A 17318-nucleotide genomic window follows, 5' to 3' on the forward strand; every position below is an offset into this window, starting at 1 on the left:
AAAATACTAGCGGTTCAATATAAAAGCCCATTGGGTTGGTCTGACCAGGAAATGATTAGACCTTCAGGGACTCACTCCATTAGTGGTTGTTGTTCTGTCTGCTGGCTGTGGCCCGTCTGCCTTTGTCTGTACCCAAACCATAGATCCAAATCCATTGCATCATTGTCCATTTCGCGATAACGCTTTCACAACAAAAGCCCTTTCACCACAGACATACTGTAACACCGTGGCCCTGTGCATTAGGTCTCTGACAGAATAAAGGGAACCCAATGTCTCCCTGTAAAGCCAAGTGGACTACTTCCCTCTATCCAACCACTATTACAAAACATCCCCACCACCCTATCCCTCCTCTCTCTCTCTCCCTCCCTCTCCCCCCTCTCTCTCTCTCTCTATCCCCTCTCTCTCTCTACCCCCTCTCTCTACCCCCCTCTCTCTCTCCCTCCCTCTCTCCCCCTCTCTCTACCCCCTCTCTCTCTACCCACCCTCTCTCTCTCTACCCACCCTCTCTCTCCCACCCACCCTCTCTCTCTCTCCCACCCACCCACCCACCCTCTCTCTCTGTGTGTGCTCTCTTTATATAGTATGTTCCAGTGCACAGTCTATAGGCTAAAACACATCCTGCGGCAACACTAAAGCTCAACGAAGATAGTGAAGAAGAAAGGAGAAGGAAAGAAGTGCCTCTTTTCTCTCTCTCACTCTCTTCTTCGTTGTTACAAAAGAGGTAAAGGTAAATCTCAGATGCAGAGAGCCCAGGCATGGCTGAAAGAGCCTGGAGGTGAAAGCAGGGCTGTCAAGCTGAAGGGGTGTGAGAGCTGTGTTGTGTTACAGCCCAGTAGGAAGACATAGCCATATGAATGAATGAATGAACAGCACAGCAGCACAGAGAAGAGAGAAATGGTCGGTCGGTTGGTCGGTCAGAGTGAGCTATTCTGTTAACTTATTTTTTATTTTTTAAAGAGCTCGGGGTGGGGGCATAAGAGTATTCACAATGAATGTGATTGTGCGTGTGTGTGTGTGTGGGGGGGGGGTTGTGTACACGTGTGCAACATGTGTGTGATGACATGCATATATGTCTTATCAAAGAAAATAAATCCCAAATGGGATCATTCATTTCGGGTCACACTGATTGTCATTAGCATTAAAAGTACTTGATTTGGGCTGTGTTAATTAATCAAATACACGGGGGGGAAAAACGCTGTTAAATATCAGATACTAAAATGTATTTTAACCCAGGTCTGCCTCTTATGTCCGGTTCCTTCCTTGGGTGGCAATACACAGTGTGTCTCATACAGTATGTGGCAGGCAATGTTGGCTTATCATGATAGATGAACCAATGTTAAGGGTTAAGCACTAAACCAGCTTCCCGATAAGTGGAACAGGTTCACTGTAACTCCTCCGCAATGCCCTGGAGATCTCTGTAGCACAGCTGAAAGGTTTCTCTTGTTCATTGGAAATTTGTACAACATCAATCAGAGATTGGCTGTGACTCAGGGATGATAATATGGACATGAAACAGAATGAATCGACATCAGAACGTCATAAATGGAGAAGGAAGCAGCTAGGGGGGGAACAGTAAAACAGAGCACACTTTCACATGCGGTGGAATATTCACACACACAGCGGAGTAGCGTCTCCAGCCTACAGAGAACAAAGCTCAAAACAAGAACTTTTAGAGACTGTTTCTCTCAATCTGCGCGTCGGCTTCTCGTTAAAAAGCAGAAGCGAAGACAACCCTGAATAGCCTGGACAGGGGTCAAATGTACAAGCGTGCAAGTTCTCCTTCTTTTCCCAAACCTCAATGATCTTTATCAAGCCAGATTTTTGAATTCCTAAAAAGACGGAGACCTATAGGAGTAAGACCTAACAGATCTTACTATAAAGACGTGTGTAAATCAGTTACACTTGTGGCCGTTGGCAACCTCACATGTTTTGTGTCATAAAGCTGTTCTATTATGAAGCGAACGTGTGCTGCAGGACTGTTGAGGGGGAGGGGTGCTGGGAAAGTGAGTGTTAGAGAGAGAGAGTAGGGATATTGAGAGGCCGTGAGGAGTGAGTATAAGCTAGTTAACCATGCCTCCACTGCAGTCGTCCCCTGACAGTAGGCTCTGAGACCCCTGGACACTCAACACTACAGTTGCATTCCAAATGGCACCCTACTCCCTATATAGTCCTATGGGCCCAGGTCAAAGGTAGTGCACTATGGAATAGAGTGGCATTCGGCACGCCGACTACAACTCTCCCTCCTCTTAACTCTGCCTCTCTGTTGAAGGAATTAACCACATTTCACTTCTTCTCAATGTTGCTTGCTCTGAGGTCAGACTATTTTACTCTCCCTCATTTCTGGAAGGTTCCTAGAAAGATATGTAACCAGGGTCTACTCAGGCTACTTTAAAACCTTCTCTGGGGGTACTGAACTGAGGCTGAGCCTGGGCTTTAATCTCTAAGTAGTTGTTTATGTGTGTGTCAACAACAACAAAATTGCCACAAAATAGACTTGGGCGATATTGCGGATGAATGTAAACTCCGTAGTCCACAAGTGGAACACATGATGCAGTCTATTTCAGGTGAACTGACCAAAGGGGAACTCCTAGTTTGTATGTTTGGATGTCACCTGAACATTTACATAATGTTGGGTTTAAATTGCAGTCTTCCTACTAGACACACCCTTCTGCCCTCCACGGCCAGCAAGTGTGTGTGTTGTCCCATAGAGTCAAGTGTGCAAACTGTACGTGTGGGAGTTTGATTATCTATGCCCAGGATGTCTGGCTCAATTTGTCTGAAGTACCGAGATAATTGGTGTGTGTGTGTGTGTGTGTGTGTGTGCGCGTGTGTGTATATCCAGGCTGGGCTGGGTCACCATGCAGTAGAACAAACTGGCTGATGAGCTGAGAAAAATCTTCTTAGGCTTGGCTCCACTCCAGCCTGTTCCTCTTTTCTTCTGTAGCGAAAGCTCAGAAAAAACAAAGTAGTACTCTTCAAAGGCTCAAAAGACAGGAAGGGCTACTGCTGTGTTCTTTGGTGAAAATTAGGACAGCAGGGGATTCCTGGGTGGAGGGTGGAGGAACACACACACACACACACACAGTTAAGTAGCTACCTGTCTGAGATGCACTGTCAGCATCCTTTCAACTCAACCAATTAGGACCAGAGCCAAATGGCTGGCTGAGCTTTCTCCTCACCCCAGGAGTCTGAGTTTCGGTGTCCAGTACGCACACGCGCGCACATACAGATACATACGCCGCCACAAAAATACATACACTCGCCAACCTGGACTGAAGAGCATTTCATATTATTTTGTACGGAAATCGGAGATTCTCCATTTGGTATGATATGTTACGTTTAGTACGGTATGTATTAATTTGTGGATGTCCATCCTCCATTTAGTATATGTTACGAATTTGAGTGTCCCAGATTTACATTTACTCTGTGACCAGTCTGCACACACTGACAGTACTACACACGCACTTGCATGCATGCGCACACAAACACACGTATGCATGCACCGCCGTGCACACACTTCTGTAAATAAAAGCCAAAAACAGTTGAATTCACGACTACTCCAGCACCGGCTACTCCAGCATGGTGTTCTGCATTCTCCTAATGAAGATCAACACCAGCTGAAAATTTGACTACGTTTCCATATCAGCCCAGCTCTGTGCTTGTGCCCACACCACTGCCACCCTACAGCCCTGCCCACCTTCATGGGGAAGTTACAGCTGCTGCTTTCCATATCATACATTTGACATTATATTAAGCCACTTTGAACACTCCTTTTATCCAAAATGACTTACAGTACAAGCATGCGCTTCACTTCTTTTATGAGATACGAGTCTAAGGAAAGACAGTGACGAGGAACCTTATTTGCACAGTCAGGGTTGTATTCTTTAGGCACCAAACGTAAGAAAACAGACTGAAGCAGGGAGGGACTACCTGACTCCAATAAGAAACGCTCATTTTTGTTTTCCGTTGCACAACATTTTAAAACGTTTTCTGTTGTGTGGCCTAGTGCACACAAGCCAGGTGACAGCTGAAGTGTGATGGTGACACTTGGCTGCACTGGGCAGGCGAGGCATGCCTGGTTTCTGTATCTCACACAGTGAGACAGATACCTGAGAGAATGCCTTTCTTGCCATGCTGAAAATAAATTGCCCTCGAGGGCGCAGTCATCGTGGTGACCGCTTCCGCTGCTGAGAAGTTGCCTGTCCAGCCTAAGTGTGCATATTCACTCACTAGGCTACCCTAGTGGTTAGAGCGTTGGACTAGTAACCGAAAGGTTGCAAGTTCGAATCCCCGAGCTGACAAGGTACAAATCTGTCGTTCTGCCCCTGAACAGGCAGTTAACCCACTGTTCCTAGGCTGTCATTGAAAATAAGAATTTGTTCTTAACTGACTTGCCTAGTTAAATAGAAGGTAAAATTTAAAAAAAATAATTAAAATTACATCGTCACACGCATGCAACCCACAGGGATAGAGGACTATACGTTATTTAGCGGAGTGTCACACTTTACGGTATAATCAGCCCCATATGTTGCTTTAAACACATCCAAATGACCCTCACAGTCTGGTGGCTCATCAACTACGGATGGGACCGAAACTAGCCTCTGCCTCGCTCTCATCCAGCAACACCTCAAGACCTCTGCAGTCACAGGACCTATTGTCATGCAAAGCTCCAAATAACCCAGCTAATACAGCCATGCAGACCTTCTGACATGAGTGAGGGAGAGAGAGAGAACATGAGAGGGGGAGCAAAAGACAGTGAGAATGTCCTCTTGTTATGCATGTTTGAACAGATTCCGGCTCAGAGAGAAGGCTCTAGAGAGATGTGATTGCGTAGAGACAGACAGCCGGGGCCCAGTCCTGCCTGCGACGCTGTGATGGGGATTTTCCTCTCTCATTCTCGAGTTCTCTCTCTCCAGCTCTTTGTATTACCCTCCTTCTCTTGTTCTCTCTCTCTCTCTTTCTTTGGCAGCAGCAGACATGGCCAGCGAGCTGTGATGTGATGAAAGTGTCCCTCCACAGCAGACGCCCGCCTGCGTCCCTCCCTCCCTCCCAACCATCATCAGCTGGGAAGCTTCTCTCCAGAAGGGTGCCTCAATTACAGGGACCACTTTCCTCTCCTCTCCAATCGAGTGCAGTGCTGCAACATCGCTACAGTGGAGCTCTACTGACACTACCTGGTCAGATGGGAGCTCTGCAGTGAGAAATTAGATTTTGGTAGTACTGCACTATATATTGCATGTGCTTTTGGGAGTAAAATCACCTCTCACCACTGATACAGGGTCAGATATCTTTCATACCTCTAATGGTTGTGGGTAGGATTGGGGGCAGGGAGAACTGATCCTAGATCTGTGTCTAAGGTCAACTCCTATTCAGTAGGCTACTTTGTAAATTAGTGTATTAGATTCTGCTCAGCATGGGAGATAAGTAGAGAGTGGAGAAGGGGATGAGTGAAATATTTAAGTGGATCCTGAATCGATCCCAATATAGTGCGTTAATCTAGTGAGTGGCACACAACACTGGCTAAAAGGTTGAACAGCACAGCGGATTTAAGCCCTTATCAAACGAGCCACGCTCACTATTTTCAAAGCAAGTCATTTTCAAATGAAGAGGGTTAGGTTGCATAAACCATGGAATTGACAGCATTGTCAGCCAGACTGGCTCTGTTAAGATTATATCTAGTGATTTGTCTGTGGTAATTAACGCTTCTCATTTCAGAATGGACTGAGAGCAATACAGATTGGCTTATGCTGAGCACAGCAGACTGCCCATTACATGTGAAGTTGATTTAGTTATAGCTAGACATGCTGTCAACTAGGCTTGGGCGATATACCGTATACCGGGGTATTTATATTGACGGTGTGATTGTCAATACCATAGATAAACATAATTGGGGTTGGGGGCCCCATCACCTTGCGGGGGGATACGCCACTGCTTGTTAACTATCTAAGATTTCCTAAATAAATGATATGCAGCTCAGGGCTCCAGATTTGCATTTGGTTAGCTAACTTGCTAAGTGGCTAGATCAAGCTTCCTGGTTACAGCAGAAACAACCAATACCCTCCTGGATCAAGATCCCCATGTTGCCTAAATTGTTGTGAGCCCCAACAAATTTTTGTAAATGTTTTTTATTATTTTTTAAATAGCATCTTTTGTGTGCACTTCTGGTAATATCGTATACTCCCTACAGAAACAGTATGAAAATCAAGATACTGCTCCACCCGAGCACCAACTTCAAACAAGCACATTATACATGATATATTTCTGACAGACAATATAAAAATGAATTAGGATAGGCCCTAACATCCCATCCAGCATATTTCGCTTCAATCAAAGGCTATAAATATAGTTATAGTTTTATGAATGCCTCATGGGACTTCAATCGTTACAAATGAAGGCAAGTGACATGTTTACTACAAAATTAAACATTTAATTTGCTGTACATGCATTGGCACTATGACAAGAGTTGTATTCATATTTCCCTCCCGCATGATATGAAAAGATAACGTAGTGTAGCGGCGGAGCATTATGACTTACTACAACCCCCCACCCCCAAACAAAAAAAAATCCATATTTGACAAATAAAACTCGAGGACGAAAAGCAATACTACGTTTCAATTCATGGCACTGTAACATTTGACCTAATCGTATTATGACAGACCTTTGTGAGCTGCAAAAAAATACAACAAAACCACAACACTGCAAATACTCCCGACATTACAGCTTGTAACATATCTACATAATTCATAACATGTTGAGAATCTTCTCAATGCAATACTGTTGGCAGTTGATACTTTTATACAGATGTGATGCTGCTGTGAATGTAAAGCACCACATGACCACAGAGGTTGAACCAGCAGTACGTTACTATACACACACACACACACACACACACACACACACACACACACACACACACACACACAGTTTCCCCTCTATCCAATAATGTGCAAAAGAGTGGATGGGATTGCATGGACGGGATTGTACGACAACCAGACACTTTGACCCTTCTCAATGTCATCAGATCCCTCTGGCATGGGTAGGGAGGAGTGCACAAGTGCGCACTACAGGAGAAAAAGGTAGAGCATCGTTCGAACATAGAGACGCAGGGAGTTCTTCACAGGGGAGGGAAGATGACACAGAAAAACACAGGGGGAATCTCAATTGCGTACTCCTCGTGTCCACTCACCCCAACGACTCCTCAACACCCGTTGGAGGATAAGGTCAGAGGGGAGGGACCTCTGGCTTTCTCCTCCAATCGGTTTTGAGGGGGAGGTGAGGCGAAAGGACGCAAGGAATACGCAATTGAGATTCTCCAAAAGTACACTACAAGAGGCAGATGGCTACTGAGTTCACAGTGAAGTTAAGACATGACACAGAATTAGGGCCAGGAGTTTTTCCTGACAATGTTTCCAACAAAGTTCTCAAGCCCTAGTCTCTAACCAGGCCTCAGAGATCTTCTGGCCCTCATCATAATCAACAAGGGTTCTGTACAGAGGGCAAACATACTACTGGCTGTGCCAGTCTGCCGGCGTAAAAGATACGATCTCAATGTTTAGGAAATTCGAATAGTTCATTCTTAACCTGGATGGTACACTGTAGGTTTCCATTTACTCACCCGCTCAAAAAAAATGACCCGCTTTGACTTGATCCTAGTACTGTTCTCACAGGCTGTAGGAATTAAGGCTTCACTGCACTGAGTTAGTTCAGGACTGTAGGCATCTTGTTTAAAAAGGCATGCTACAACACCACCACTACTCTCAACAGCAACTCATCCCTTCTTAGCAGCATTTGCCTCTTTCTCTTCCAGGAGGAACGACACTTGGACGCCTTGCAGATATTTGTAACATACATACATATTTAGAGAAAGCAGTAGTTCGTCACCAACCTTGTACAACCCCTATCCACCCTGACCTACAGCTCTCCAGACCATTGACATAATGTAGTTTCCCCCTACGGCAATGAAAGTAAGGGACGGGATCGTGGCACCGAAGTTCACTATTTGTTATCCAGGGAGAGGAAGTACGGCAAGCCGTGAGGGACATTAGGAGTGTTTGATGGTGTATTTGCCTTTCTGCAGCTGAGAGATGTACAACTTGGACTTGCTGCCGTCCTGCCGTTTGAACCACACCTCGTCATGGTTAATGGTGGTTATCATGGCGCTGTGGAGGAGAGGTGGAAGAGGATTGGATAATAAAATAGAGGAACGTACATTATATACACACGCCTCACCACACAGCGACACTTGGATCTAGTCTATGAACGACAGCGGCATACACGCACGCACTTTCCTCAAGTACTCCAACATCAGCGCACACACCGTTTAAAAACATACATTTCATACAGACTCACACCTGGTGGGGTATTGGTCCTTCCTGTTGATGCATATGGCCTGTCCTCTGCAATACCACTGGCTGTCATAGAACAGTCTGCCCTCCTCAGACCTCACCACATGGTGGTGTCTGTCAGCCTTGGCAGGGACTACACACACACACACACACACACACACACACACACACACACACAGCAAAACATTGGTCACAAGGGTAGGTCCAACAGTTTAAACTACTAACGTTACTATGTATCAATAGCTGCACCGCAGTTGCACTGTACCAGTCTACATTGAGTGTACAAAACATTAAGAAACCTGGTATTTCCATGACAGAATGAACAGGTGAATCCAGGTGGAAGCTTTGATCCCTTATTGATGTCACGTGTTAAATCCACTTCAATCAGTGTAGATGAAGGGGAGGAGACAGGTTAAAGAAGGTTTAAGCCTTGAAACAATTGAGATGGATTGTATACGTGTGCCATTCAGAGGGTAGGTATGGTACTAGGTGGCAGTTTGGGTGTTTCACACTCAACAGTCCCCCCCAAGGAAATCCAGTCCACTTGACTCAAACGTGGGAAGCATTGAAGTCAACATGGGCCAGCAAACCCGTTGAATGCTTTCGGCATCTTGTCGAATTGAGGATGTTCTGAGAGGCAAAAGGAAATGTTTCTTAATATTTCGTACACTCTAGGTATATATAATTGAACCTATGTATTTAGATATTAGAGACACTTAATATCATCTGGGATAGACACTAATAGATCATTTAGAAACCATGCGTAGGCACAAAATATACCCCAAAATGTGTGCGCACTAGTTCACGCAAAAATGGACATTTATACAAAATGTACTTGACGTGAGAATGTGCTCACCTCCTCGCAAATTTTAGACCATGCGTACGCACATCTGCTAGTGGTTGAAATATTGTACTGCAAGCTGGCAAGTATATTTTGTGCAAATGGGTGATCTGAGAAGCTTAATCATGAACAACTAAAAACAAGCATGAAACCATTTGCCACTAGTGATAAGAGCGAAAATCAACGTTTTGTTTTTAGAAAGTAAAATAATTAGACAGGAATCTTTTTCATACTTTTTTTCCTAACCCTTGCAGAATATATTCCTCACCTTCTCTAGCCATGACTGGTTCATTTTCCCAAAGGAGACAGAGGAAATGACCGTGCACATCTCTCATTTAAATGGGCCCTAGTAGTATAGTAAATAGATAGGCTGTTTACGTCAAGTCTTGCGATATCATAGGCAATGTGGTTAATAATACCGGTATAGAGTTGCATTTAACAGCTGATCTTTTACATTGAAGTAGGACTCTGCATCAAGATACGTTTTTATTGTCACATGCACAAGTACAGTGAAATACTTTTCTTGCTCTTTCCCAACAAAACAGTAGTGAATATCAGTAGCACTATAATTTTTTAAAGTTTTTTTAGTAGTCAGGTAGAACAAAAACACAAAAGAAATAGAACTGTAACTTTCTTTCTTGTCTGCCCTACAATGTTTCAGAATTCACACGCAGTCCATCATATTTAGGTTGGGGGGGGAAAGTCAATGCAGAACACTGTTGAATTCAAAACGTTCTGCTGACAGGTCAACAATTTAGCATTGTTTTCTCTTTCAGTAACTGACAGTACTTTTCCAGACACAGCATAAATCACTGCTGAAGACTAAAACATCCGGCCAACAGTGTAAATAGGCCGGTGGTTTATGTAAAATACTTGACAGTATGGGTAGGCTTAGGACTGTTACGGTGACCGCATTACCGCCACACCGGTGGTCACGAGTCACGACGGCAGTCAAATTCCAAATGAGGCTCCTCCGAGCTCTGATGCTGCCGATGGTCATTAGTGGCCTACCAAACGTGCTAACTGCCTGGTACTCAACACTATTGTCCCTTTAAATCACTCTGACATCAATGCAAATATAATCGAAAATCAAACACTTCATGAGTGCCCATGAGCTCATGGTGCGCAATTTCTAAACGGAAAGGCGGATACCTAGCCCCCTTTTAACAGAATGTATTCAACTGAAATGTGTCCTCCGAATTTAACCCAACCCCTCTGAATCAGGCTAAGCAATTGCATGAGAAAACAAATTTGATGACCTCTTATTAGAAAGGAGGGGGCCCCATCAGCTTTCTATAGGCTAGGCCTACTATAATTATTTACGAACTTACCTAACATTAAGCACATTACTTTGTTTTATAACAGGAGTATAGCCTACCTGGCTGGCATGAAAATGAACCATAGGAAAAGCATCATCCATTCCCTATTTGAGGGCATTGTACCCCATAATGACAAAGCAAAAACTGTTTTTTTAAATATTTTTTTCCGGAACTGAAATATCACATTTACATAAGTAATCAGACCCTTTACTCAGTACTTTGTTGAAGCACCTTTGACAGTGATTACATCCTCGAGTATTCTTGGGTATGAAGCTACAAGCTTGGCACACCTGTATTTGGGGAGTTTCTCCCAATATTTTCTGCAAATCCTCTCAAGCGGTGTCAGGTTGGATGAGGCGCGTCACTGCACAACTATTTTCAGGTCTCTCCAGAGAAGTTAGATCGGGTTCAAGTCCAGGTTCTGGCCGGGCCACTCAAGGACATTCAGAGACTTGTGCCCGAAGCCACTCCTGCCTTGTCCTGCCTATGTCCTTAGAGTCGACTGCAGAAATCCAGCAATCAGGCCTTTATGGTAGCGTGGCCAGACGGAAGCCACTAATCAGTAAAAGGCACGAGAGCCCGCTTGGACTTTGCCAAAAGGCACCTAAAGAACTCTCAGATCATGAGAATCAAGACACGCTGGTCTGATGATTAAACTATTTTGCCTGAAAGCCAAGCGTCACATCTGGAGGAAACCTAGCACCATCCCTACAGTAAAGCATGGTGGTGGCAGAATCATGCTGCGGGATGTTTTTCAGCAGCAGGGACTGGAAGACTAGTCAGGATTGGGGGAAGGATGAACAGAGCAAAGTACAGAGAGAGTGCTCAGGATCTCACACTGGGGTGAAGGCTCACGTTCCAACAGGACAACGACCCTAAGAACACAGGAGTGGCTTTGGGACAAGTCTCTGAATGTCCTTGAGTGGTCCGGCCAGAGCCCGGACTTGAACCCGATCTAACATCTCTGGAGAGACCTGAAAATAGCTGTGCAGCGACACTCCCCATCCAACCTGACACCGCTTGAGAGGATCTGCAGATAATATTGGGAGAAACTCCCCAAATACAGGTGTGCCAAGCTTGTAGCATCATACCGAAAACTCGAGGCTGTAATCGCTGCCAAAGGTGCTTCAACAAAGTACTGAGTAAATGCTCTGAATACTTACATAAATGTGATAGTTTTTAATTTATTTTTAATACATTTGCAAACATTTCTAAAAACCTGTTTTTGCTTTGTCCTTATGGAGTATTGTTTATAGATTGATGAGGGAAAAAAACAATTGAATCAATTTCAGAATAAGGCTGTAACGTAACAAAATGTGGAAAAATGATTGCGGTCTGAAAACTTTCCAAATGCACTGTATAAACCCAATAACCAATTGATAAACAAAATATTGAGCAACAATTCGTATTTTGCATGATGTGGCGTACCAATACAAGGTGAATGGAGGTGTTTTCCAGACAGAGTTTTAATTCTCGCTCGCGCACAGTTTTACGACAGGACCGATTTATAACGGGAAACATGCGCCAAGTTTATAAATCTCTATATTTTTCTTTGTGGGCAGATTTTTCAGAAATGGCGCACACAGAAATGTAAGGGGAAAATTACGCAACGGTAATAAATGAGGCCCCTGGGCTTTACAGTGACACAATGATATGAGAGATTCTTACCGTCAACCTTGACCCTGTGCGGCCCCAACGACGCCATCGCCTGTGGTGCATACAGAACAAGATCAAAAGGTTAAATTCCAACCCTAAACAAAATGACAACAAAGGCTTACGTTTGGTTAACTCAAATACCTTTCGTATTGCTGTCCAGTCTTCAAGTATATCCAGGTCTTGCAGCATATAAACAATATACGGACGTGAGAAGGGGTTAAGAAAAACAAAAACTTCTGGCGCAGTATTGAAATGAGACATTTTTATTGCCACTGACAGTATCTCGTTGTATCAGATGGATGGAGGAAGACCGGTAGAAAGAAAGGATATCGGAGACGACAACAGGCTTCTTCTTCTTGGCAGGGCAGAAGGGATCCCTCTTCTTGTTCTTCCGTGAATGTAAACCATCGTTCCAAAGTTCTGGAATGCAGAGAGACAGATTGAAAAATATATATATTTTTTAAAGAAGGCAAAGCAAACCCTGGGGAGCTACAGGCAGTGCAGGCTTTTGTTCCAGCCCAGCTTTTAAAACACCTGATTCGACTGTTCCAACTTCTCCTCCGTTACTTAAGCCAGGTTTGTTGTAATTAGTGCAGGGCTGGAACAAAACCTTCCAGATCACTTAGAGGTCATGTGTGCAGAGCACCTGAGGTGATGTCGATGCTGTGTCGGTCCTCCTCCAGGCGTCTGATCTTCTCCTCTAGCTCACTCTGCACCGTGTCAAACAGCAACAGCTTCTCACTCTGGGAGGAGAAACACAGTAAACTGATGCCTACTGTAGCACCAAAGCCACAGAGAGAGACCCTGGTGTCCATTACATACAAAATGCACCTTTGCTGATTGCAGAACTGCAAAGCATTCTACTTTGACAAAGGTCAATTCCCAGTAGTTTTCCATGCATCCTTCATTGCTCCCTTCCTTGAGGTAGCCATATTGTTGATCTGTATGTGACTGTACAGGTGAAGGTAAGGATTCAATCCAACTGCTTTCACCTGCCCAATCAAATGTATATATAAAGCCCTTTTTACATCAGCAGATGTCACAAAGTGCTTATACGGATACCCAGCCTAAAACAGCAAACAATGCAGGTGGAGAAGCACGGTGGTTAGGACAAACTCCCTCGAAAAGGCAGAAACCTAGGAAGAAACCTAGAGAGGAACCAGGCTCTGAGGGGTGGCCAGTCCTCTTCTGGCTGTGCCAGGTGGAGATTGTAAGAGTACATGACCATTAAGGTCAGATTGAACATCTTGAAGAACAAACGCCCATAGATGACCAGCAGGGTCAAATAATAATCACAGTGGTTGTACAGGTCACCAAACATGTCAGCACCTCAGGAGAAATATCTGTTGGCTTTTCATAGCCGAGCATTCAGAGGTCGAGACAACATGTGCGGTAGAGAGAGAGCGAGTCAAGAACAGCAGGTCTGGGACAGGTAGCACGTCCGGTGAAACAGGTCAAGGTTCCATAGCCGCAGACAGAACAGTTGGAACTGGAGCAGCAGCACGACCAGGTGGACTGGGGACAGTCAGGAGTCATCATGATAGGTAGTCCTAAGGCATGGTCCTAGGGCGCAAGTCCTCCGGGAAGGAGAGAGAATTAGAGGGAGCATACTTAAGTTCACACACAAAAGCACAAGACAGGAGAATTACACCAGATATAACAGACTCCGGCACATAGACTATTGAAGCAGAGATACTGGAGGCTGAGACGGGGAGATCCGACGATAGCCCTGGGGCCAATGAGGCAGGCTATAACCCCACCCACTTTGCCAAAGCACAGCCCCCACACCACTAGAGGGATATCTACAGACAACCAATTTACTATCCTGAGGGGGTGCAAGTCGCGTACAGCGCAGAAAAGCCTGGCATGACATGACGCACCCCCCTAGGGACAGAGTGGAAAACCCCTAGTAAGCCAGTGATCTAGCCCCCGTGATAGGGCCAGAGGCAGATAAACCCAGTGGAGGGAGGGGAGCTGGCCAGCCAGACAGCAAGAGCGGTTCATCATTGCAGTGACTTGCCATTCACCTTCGCACCCCTGGGTCAGACTACACTCAATCATAGGACCCACTGAAGACATGAGTCTTCAGTAAAGTATTAAAGGTTGAGACCGAGTCTGCGTCTCTCACATGGATTCCATAACAATTGAGCTCTACAGGAGAAAGTCCTTCCTCCAGCTGCTTGCTTATAAATTCTAGGGACAATAAGGAGGCCTGCGTCTTGTGACCGTAGCATACGTGTAGGTATGTAAGGCAGGACCAAATCGGAAAGATAGGTAGGAGCGAGCACATGTAATGCTTTGTAGGTTAGCAGTAAAACCTTGAAAATCAGCCCTTGCCTTAACAGGAAGCCAGTGTAGAGGCTAGCACTGATGTGATATGATCACATTTTTGGGTTCTAGTCAAGATTCTAGCAGCTCTATTTAGCACTAACTGATGGTAATTAGTGCTTTATCCGGGTAGCCGGAATAGAGCATTGCAGTAATCTAATCTAGAAGTGACAAAAGCATGGATTAGCTTTTCTGCATTATTTTGGGACAAAATGTTTCTGATTTTTGCAATGATTCGATGGAAAAAAATCTACCCTTGAAATATTATTGATATGTTCGTCAAAAGAGAGAGATCAAGGGTCCAGAGTAACGCGGAAGTCCTTCACAGTTGTATTTGAGACGACTGTACAATCATCAAGATTCATTGTCAGATCAAACAGCAGATCTCTTTGTTTCTTGAGACCTAGAACTAGCATCTCTGTTTAAAAGATACAAAATTGCCAACATCCACTTCCTTATGTCTGAAACACAGGCTTCCAGGGTAGGCAATTTGGAGTCTTCACCATATTTCATAGAAATATACAGCTGTGTCATCCGCATAGCAGTGAAAGTTGACATTGTGTGTCCAAATGACATCCCCAAGAGGTAGAATATATTGTGAAAACAATAGTGGTCGTAAAACAGAACCTTGAGGAACACCGAAACGTACAATTGACTTGTCAGAGGACAAAACATCCACAGACACGACCTGATATCTTTACGACAGATAAGATCTAAACCAGGCAAGAACTGGTCTGTGTAGACCAATTAGGCTTACCAATCTCTCCAAAAGAATGCGGTGATTGACAGTGTCAAAAGTGGCACTAAGGTTTAGGAGCACGAGGACAGATTCAGAGCCTTGGTCATTCAGAGCCTACAGTATTTAGACAGGGCCAGAGATAAACAATGGATGCACTTTATGCTTGACCACTGTGTTATTACTCACTGTGCCAACAATTGCCCATTGGGGATAAATAAAGGTTTATTGTATTGAATTGCCATCAGACCTCCCAGTGTTGGCAGGCAGCCTGGATTTCACAGTCATACTTGTTCTTCACAGACTCCAGACACAGCTCTCTGTAGATCCCTGGAGAAGATACAAGACAAGGAAAACAAATGTTTAGCCTCTGTCGGCACCCTTCAGACGGTTTGACATCACTGAGAACAGAGACATATATTACATTGTAACATTGTTATAACAGTACATTGCATATGAGAATAGAGACAACATATATTAACAGATGTGTGTTTCTTATATTTGGAGGTAGCCTACCCAGGGAGCTGGTAGGTAGGTCATCTGAGGAACACACAACTAAAATGTTAGAAAACCACTGATCTTCTTGACATTGACATCTGCCACAACTAAAGTTACAAAGTGGGACGTTAGTATCTAATCTAGTGTAGGCTAAAATTACATTCAAACTTACCAGCTACTTTGGTCCTGATCTGCATATTCTCCTGCAGGTTGGCCAGTGGTTCCAGATACTCTTGGGCACAGCCAGCTATCACTTCCTTCAGCTTTATATCCACCTGACTTAGCCTCTCCTTGTACAACCTAGTCACAACGAGACAGACAGCGGTGAGCAATACAGCAGCATCAGTAGTTAGTTGGCTTATAATCATGCATGTAAACATGGACCAGAAAGAAAACAATGTGGAAAGTGTGCTTAAATGTGAAAAGTAGAAAAAGTGTCTTTACTGTTCTTTCAAGTCGCCGAATTGCTTCTCGAGGGTAGTCATCTCGTCCATGCATTCAATTCGTCTTCTCTCACAGTCCTCATCGTCCATATCTGTTGGCAATAATAAACATGCAGACACATCTAATACAGTAAACAAACTAGCGGTAGCTTGATACTAACTAACGTCAGCTAGCTAACTGTTAGGTGGCCACGCAGCATCAACATCACTTTCATTTGGCCAGAATTAAGGAGACCATCATAAAAATGGACCTACATTGCATTACAGCACAAACACACATTCATTTAGGAACTACAATGCATTATGCATAGCAGCCAGCTGCATTTTGCCTAGCTAGCTCTAATCTTTACAGACTAGTAATGTACCTATCCCTTACCCGAGCTGTCTCCATCTTCGGATACAGAAGAGCTTACAGTGTCCTCTTCGTCAGTGCTGCTAGCGTCTTGATCGGGAAAATCAACCTCCATTTCTTCGTGATTGCTTTCTTTCTTTTCGCGGGCGTGCACCGGCATAACGTTAGTTCTCTTGGAAAATTAGAGGAAAGGGTTTACGAGCTGACTTTTAAAAAATAGCAATAAAAATGACGACGGCTAACCGGATAAACAACTAGCTAGCTAAAACAACAGAGGGAACTGGAGGTTAAAAACATGGCTACCGAATCGACCAATCAGATGCTCTTTTACAAAAAATGTCCATCTCCTGCTGCGTGCGCTCGGAGCCAATTTTGAGGAGATGGGAAACTCTATTTGAGTCATATTTACACGCCGTTTGTGCGTTGTCAATGGGCCGTGCAAGGCATTCTGGGATAAGGGGCGAATGGGTGTCAATTGGGCGCTAGCTCAAAAACCCAAAATTAGCAGGTATGTTGTGAACAAGAAGTACAACATTACAAATCTTAACTGAGATAATTGACTTGTTCATTGTAGCTTTGTAATCGTGACATTACGTACTTTCGAGGAAAATAGGCAGATTTAAGCTTTCTCTACGAAAATGCTAATCGGAACTTGGACACGCGGACATTTCGGACTTGCTGATTCGTTGAACGCGGCACGTGTGTAACTACAACCCGTTTCCTAGTTCGACTAGCACATGAACGCTTGGCGATTTGTTTAGCAGTTGCGTGACGTATATTTACATCTTTAATACGATTGG

General features: G+C 44.3%; 1 protein-coding gene across 4 annotated transcripts; it reads right to left on the reverse strand.

Moving 5' to 3' along the window:
• Window positions 1–6411: 6411 nt before the first annotated feature.
• LOC112250467 (breast cancer metastasis-suppressor 1-like protein-A) lies at window positions 6412–17220 on the reverse strand. Of its 4 annotated transcripts, none has more exons than XM_024420647.2 (11): window positions 16543–17220; window positions 16168–16258; window positions 15896–16023; window positions 15742–15765; window positions 15476–15555; window positions 12808–12904; window positions 12492–12581; window positions 12303–12367; window positions 12174–12213; window positions 8352–8478; window positions 6412–8159 (listed from the first exon to the last, which is right to left on the reverse strand). In XM_024420647.2, exons 1-11 carry the CDS (start codon window positions 16676–16678, stop codon window positions 8042–8044), a joined length of 996 nt encoding a protein of 331 aa, XP_024276415.1. In that variant the 5' UTR covers window positions 16679–17220; the 3' UTR covers window positions 6412–8041. The 4 variants fall into 4 exon arrangements, with proteins under 4 accessions (XP_024276415.1, XP_024276414.1, XP_024276417.1 ...); XM_024420646.2 differs by having other exon boundaries at window positions 12174–12222; XM_024420649.2 differs by lacking the exon at window positions 15742–15765 and having other exon boundaries at window positions 16543–17216.
• Between the last annotated feature and the right edge of the window lie 98 nt (window positions 17221–17318).

Source organism: Oncorhynchus tshawytscha, linkage group LG05 (genome assembly GCF_018296145.1).
Source record: "Oncorhynchus tshawytscha isolate Ot180627B linkage group LG05, Otsh_v2.0, whole genome shotgun sequence".
In the NCBI taxonomy this organism is placed as follows: Eukaryota; Metazoa; Chordata; class Actinopteri; order Salmoniformes; family Salmonidae; genus Oncorhynchus; species Oncorhynchus tshawytscha.

Coding starts and splice junctions, on each gene's coding strand:
- LOC112250467 (XM_024420646.2), bottom strand. CDS start 16,678: ATGCCGGTGCACGCCCGCGAAAAGAAAGAAAGCAATCACGAAGAAATG. Junction 15,766..15,895: donor GATCAGGACCAAAGTAGCTG/GTAAGTTTGAAT, acceptor TGTGTTCCTCAG/ATGACCTACCTACCAGCTCC. Junction 12,905..15,475: donor CTGCCTGCCAACACTGGGAG/GTCTGATGGCAA, acceptor TTCTCCTCCCAG/AGTGAGAAGCTGTTGCTGTT.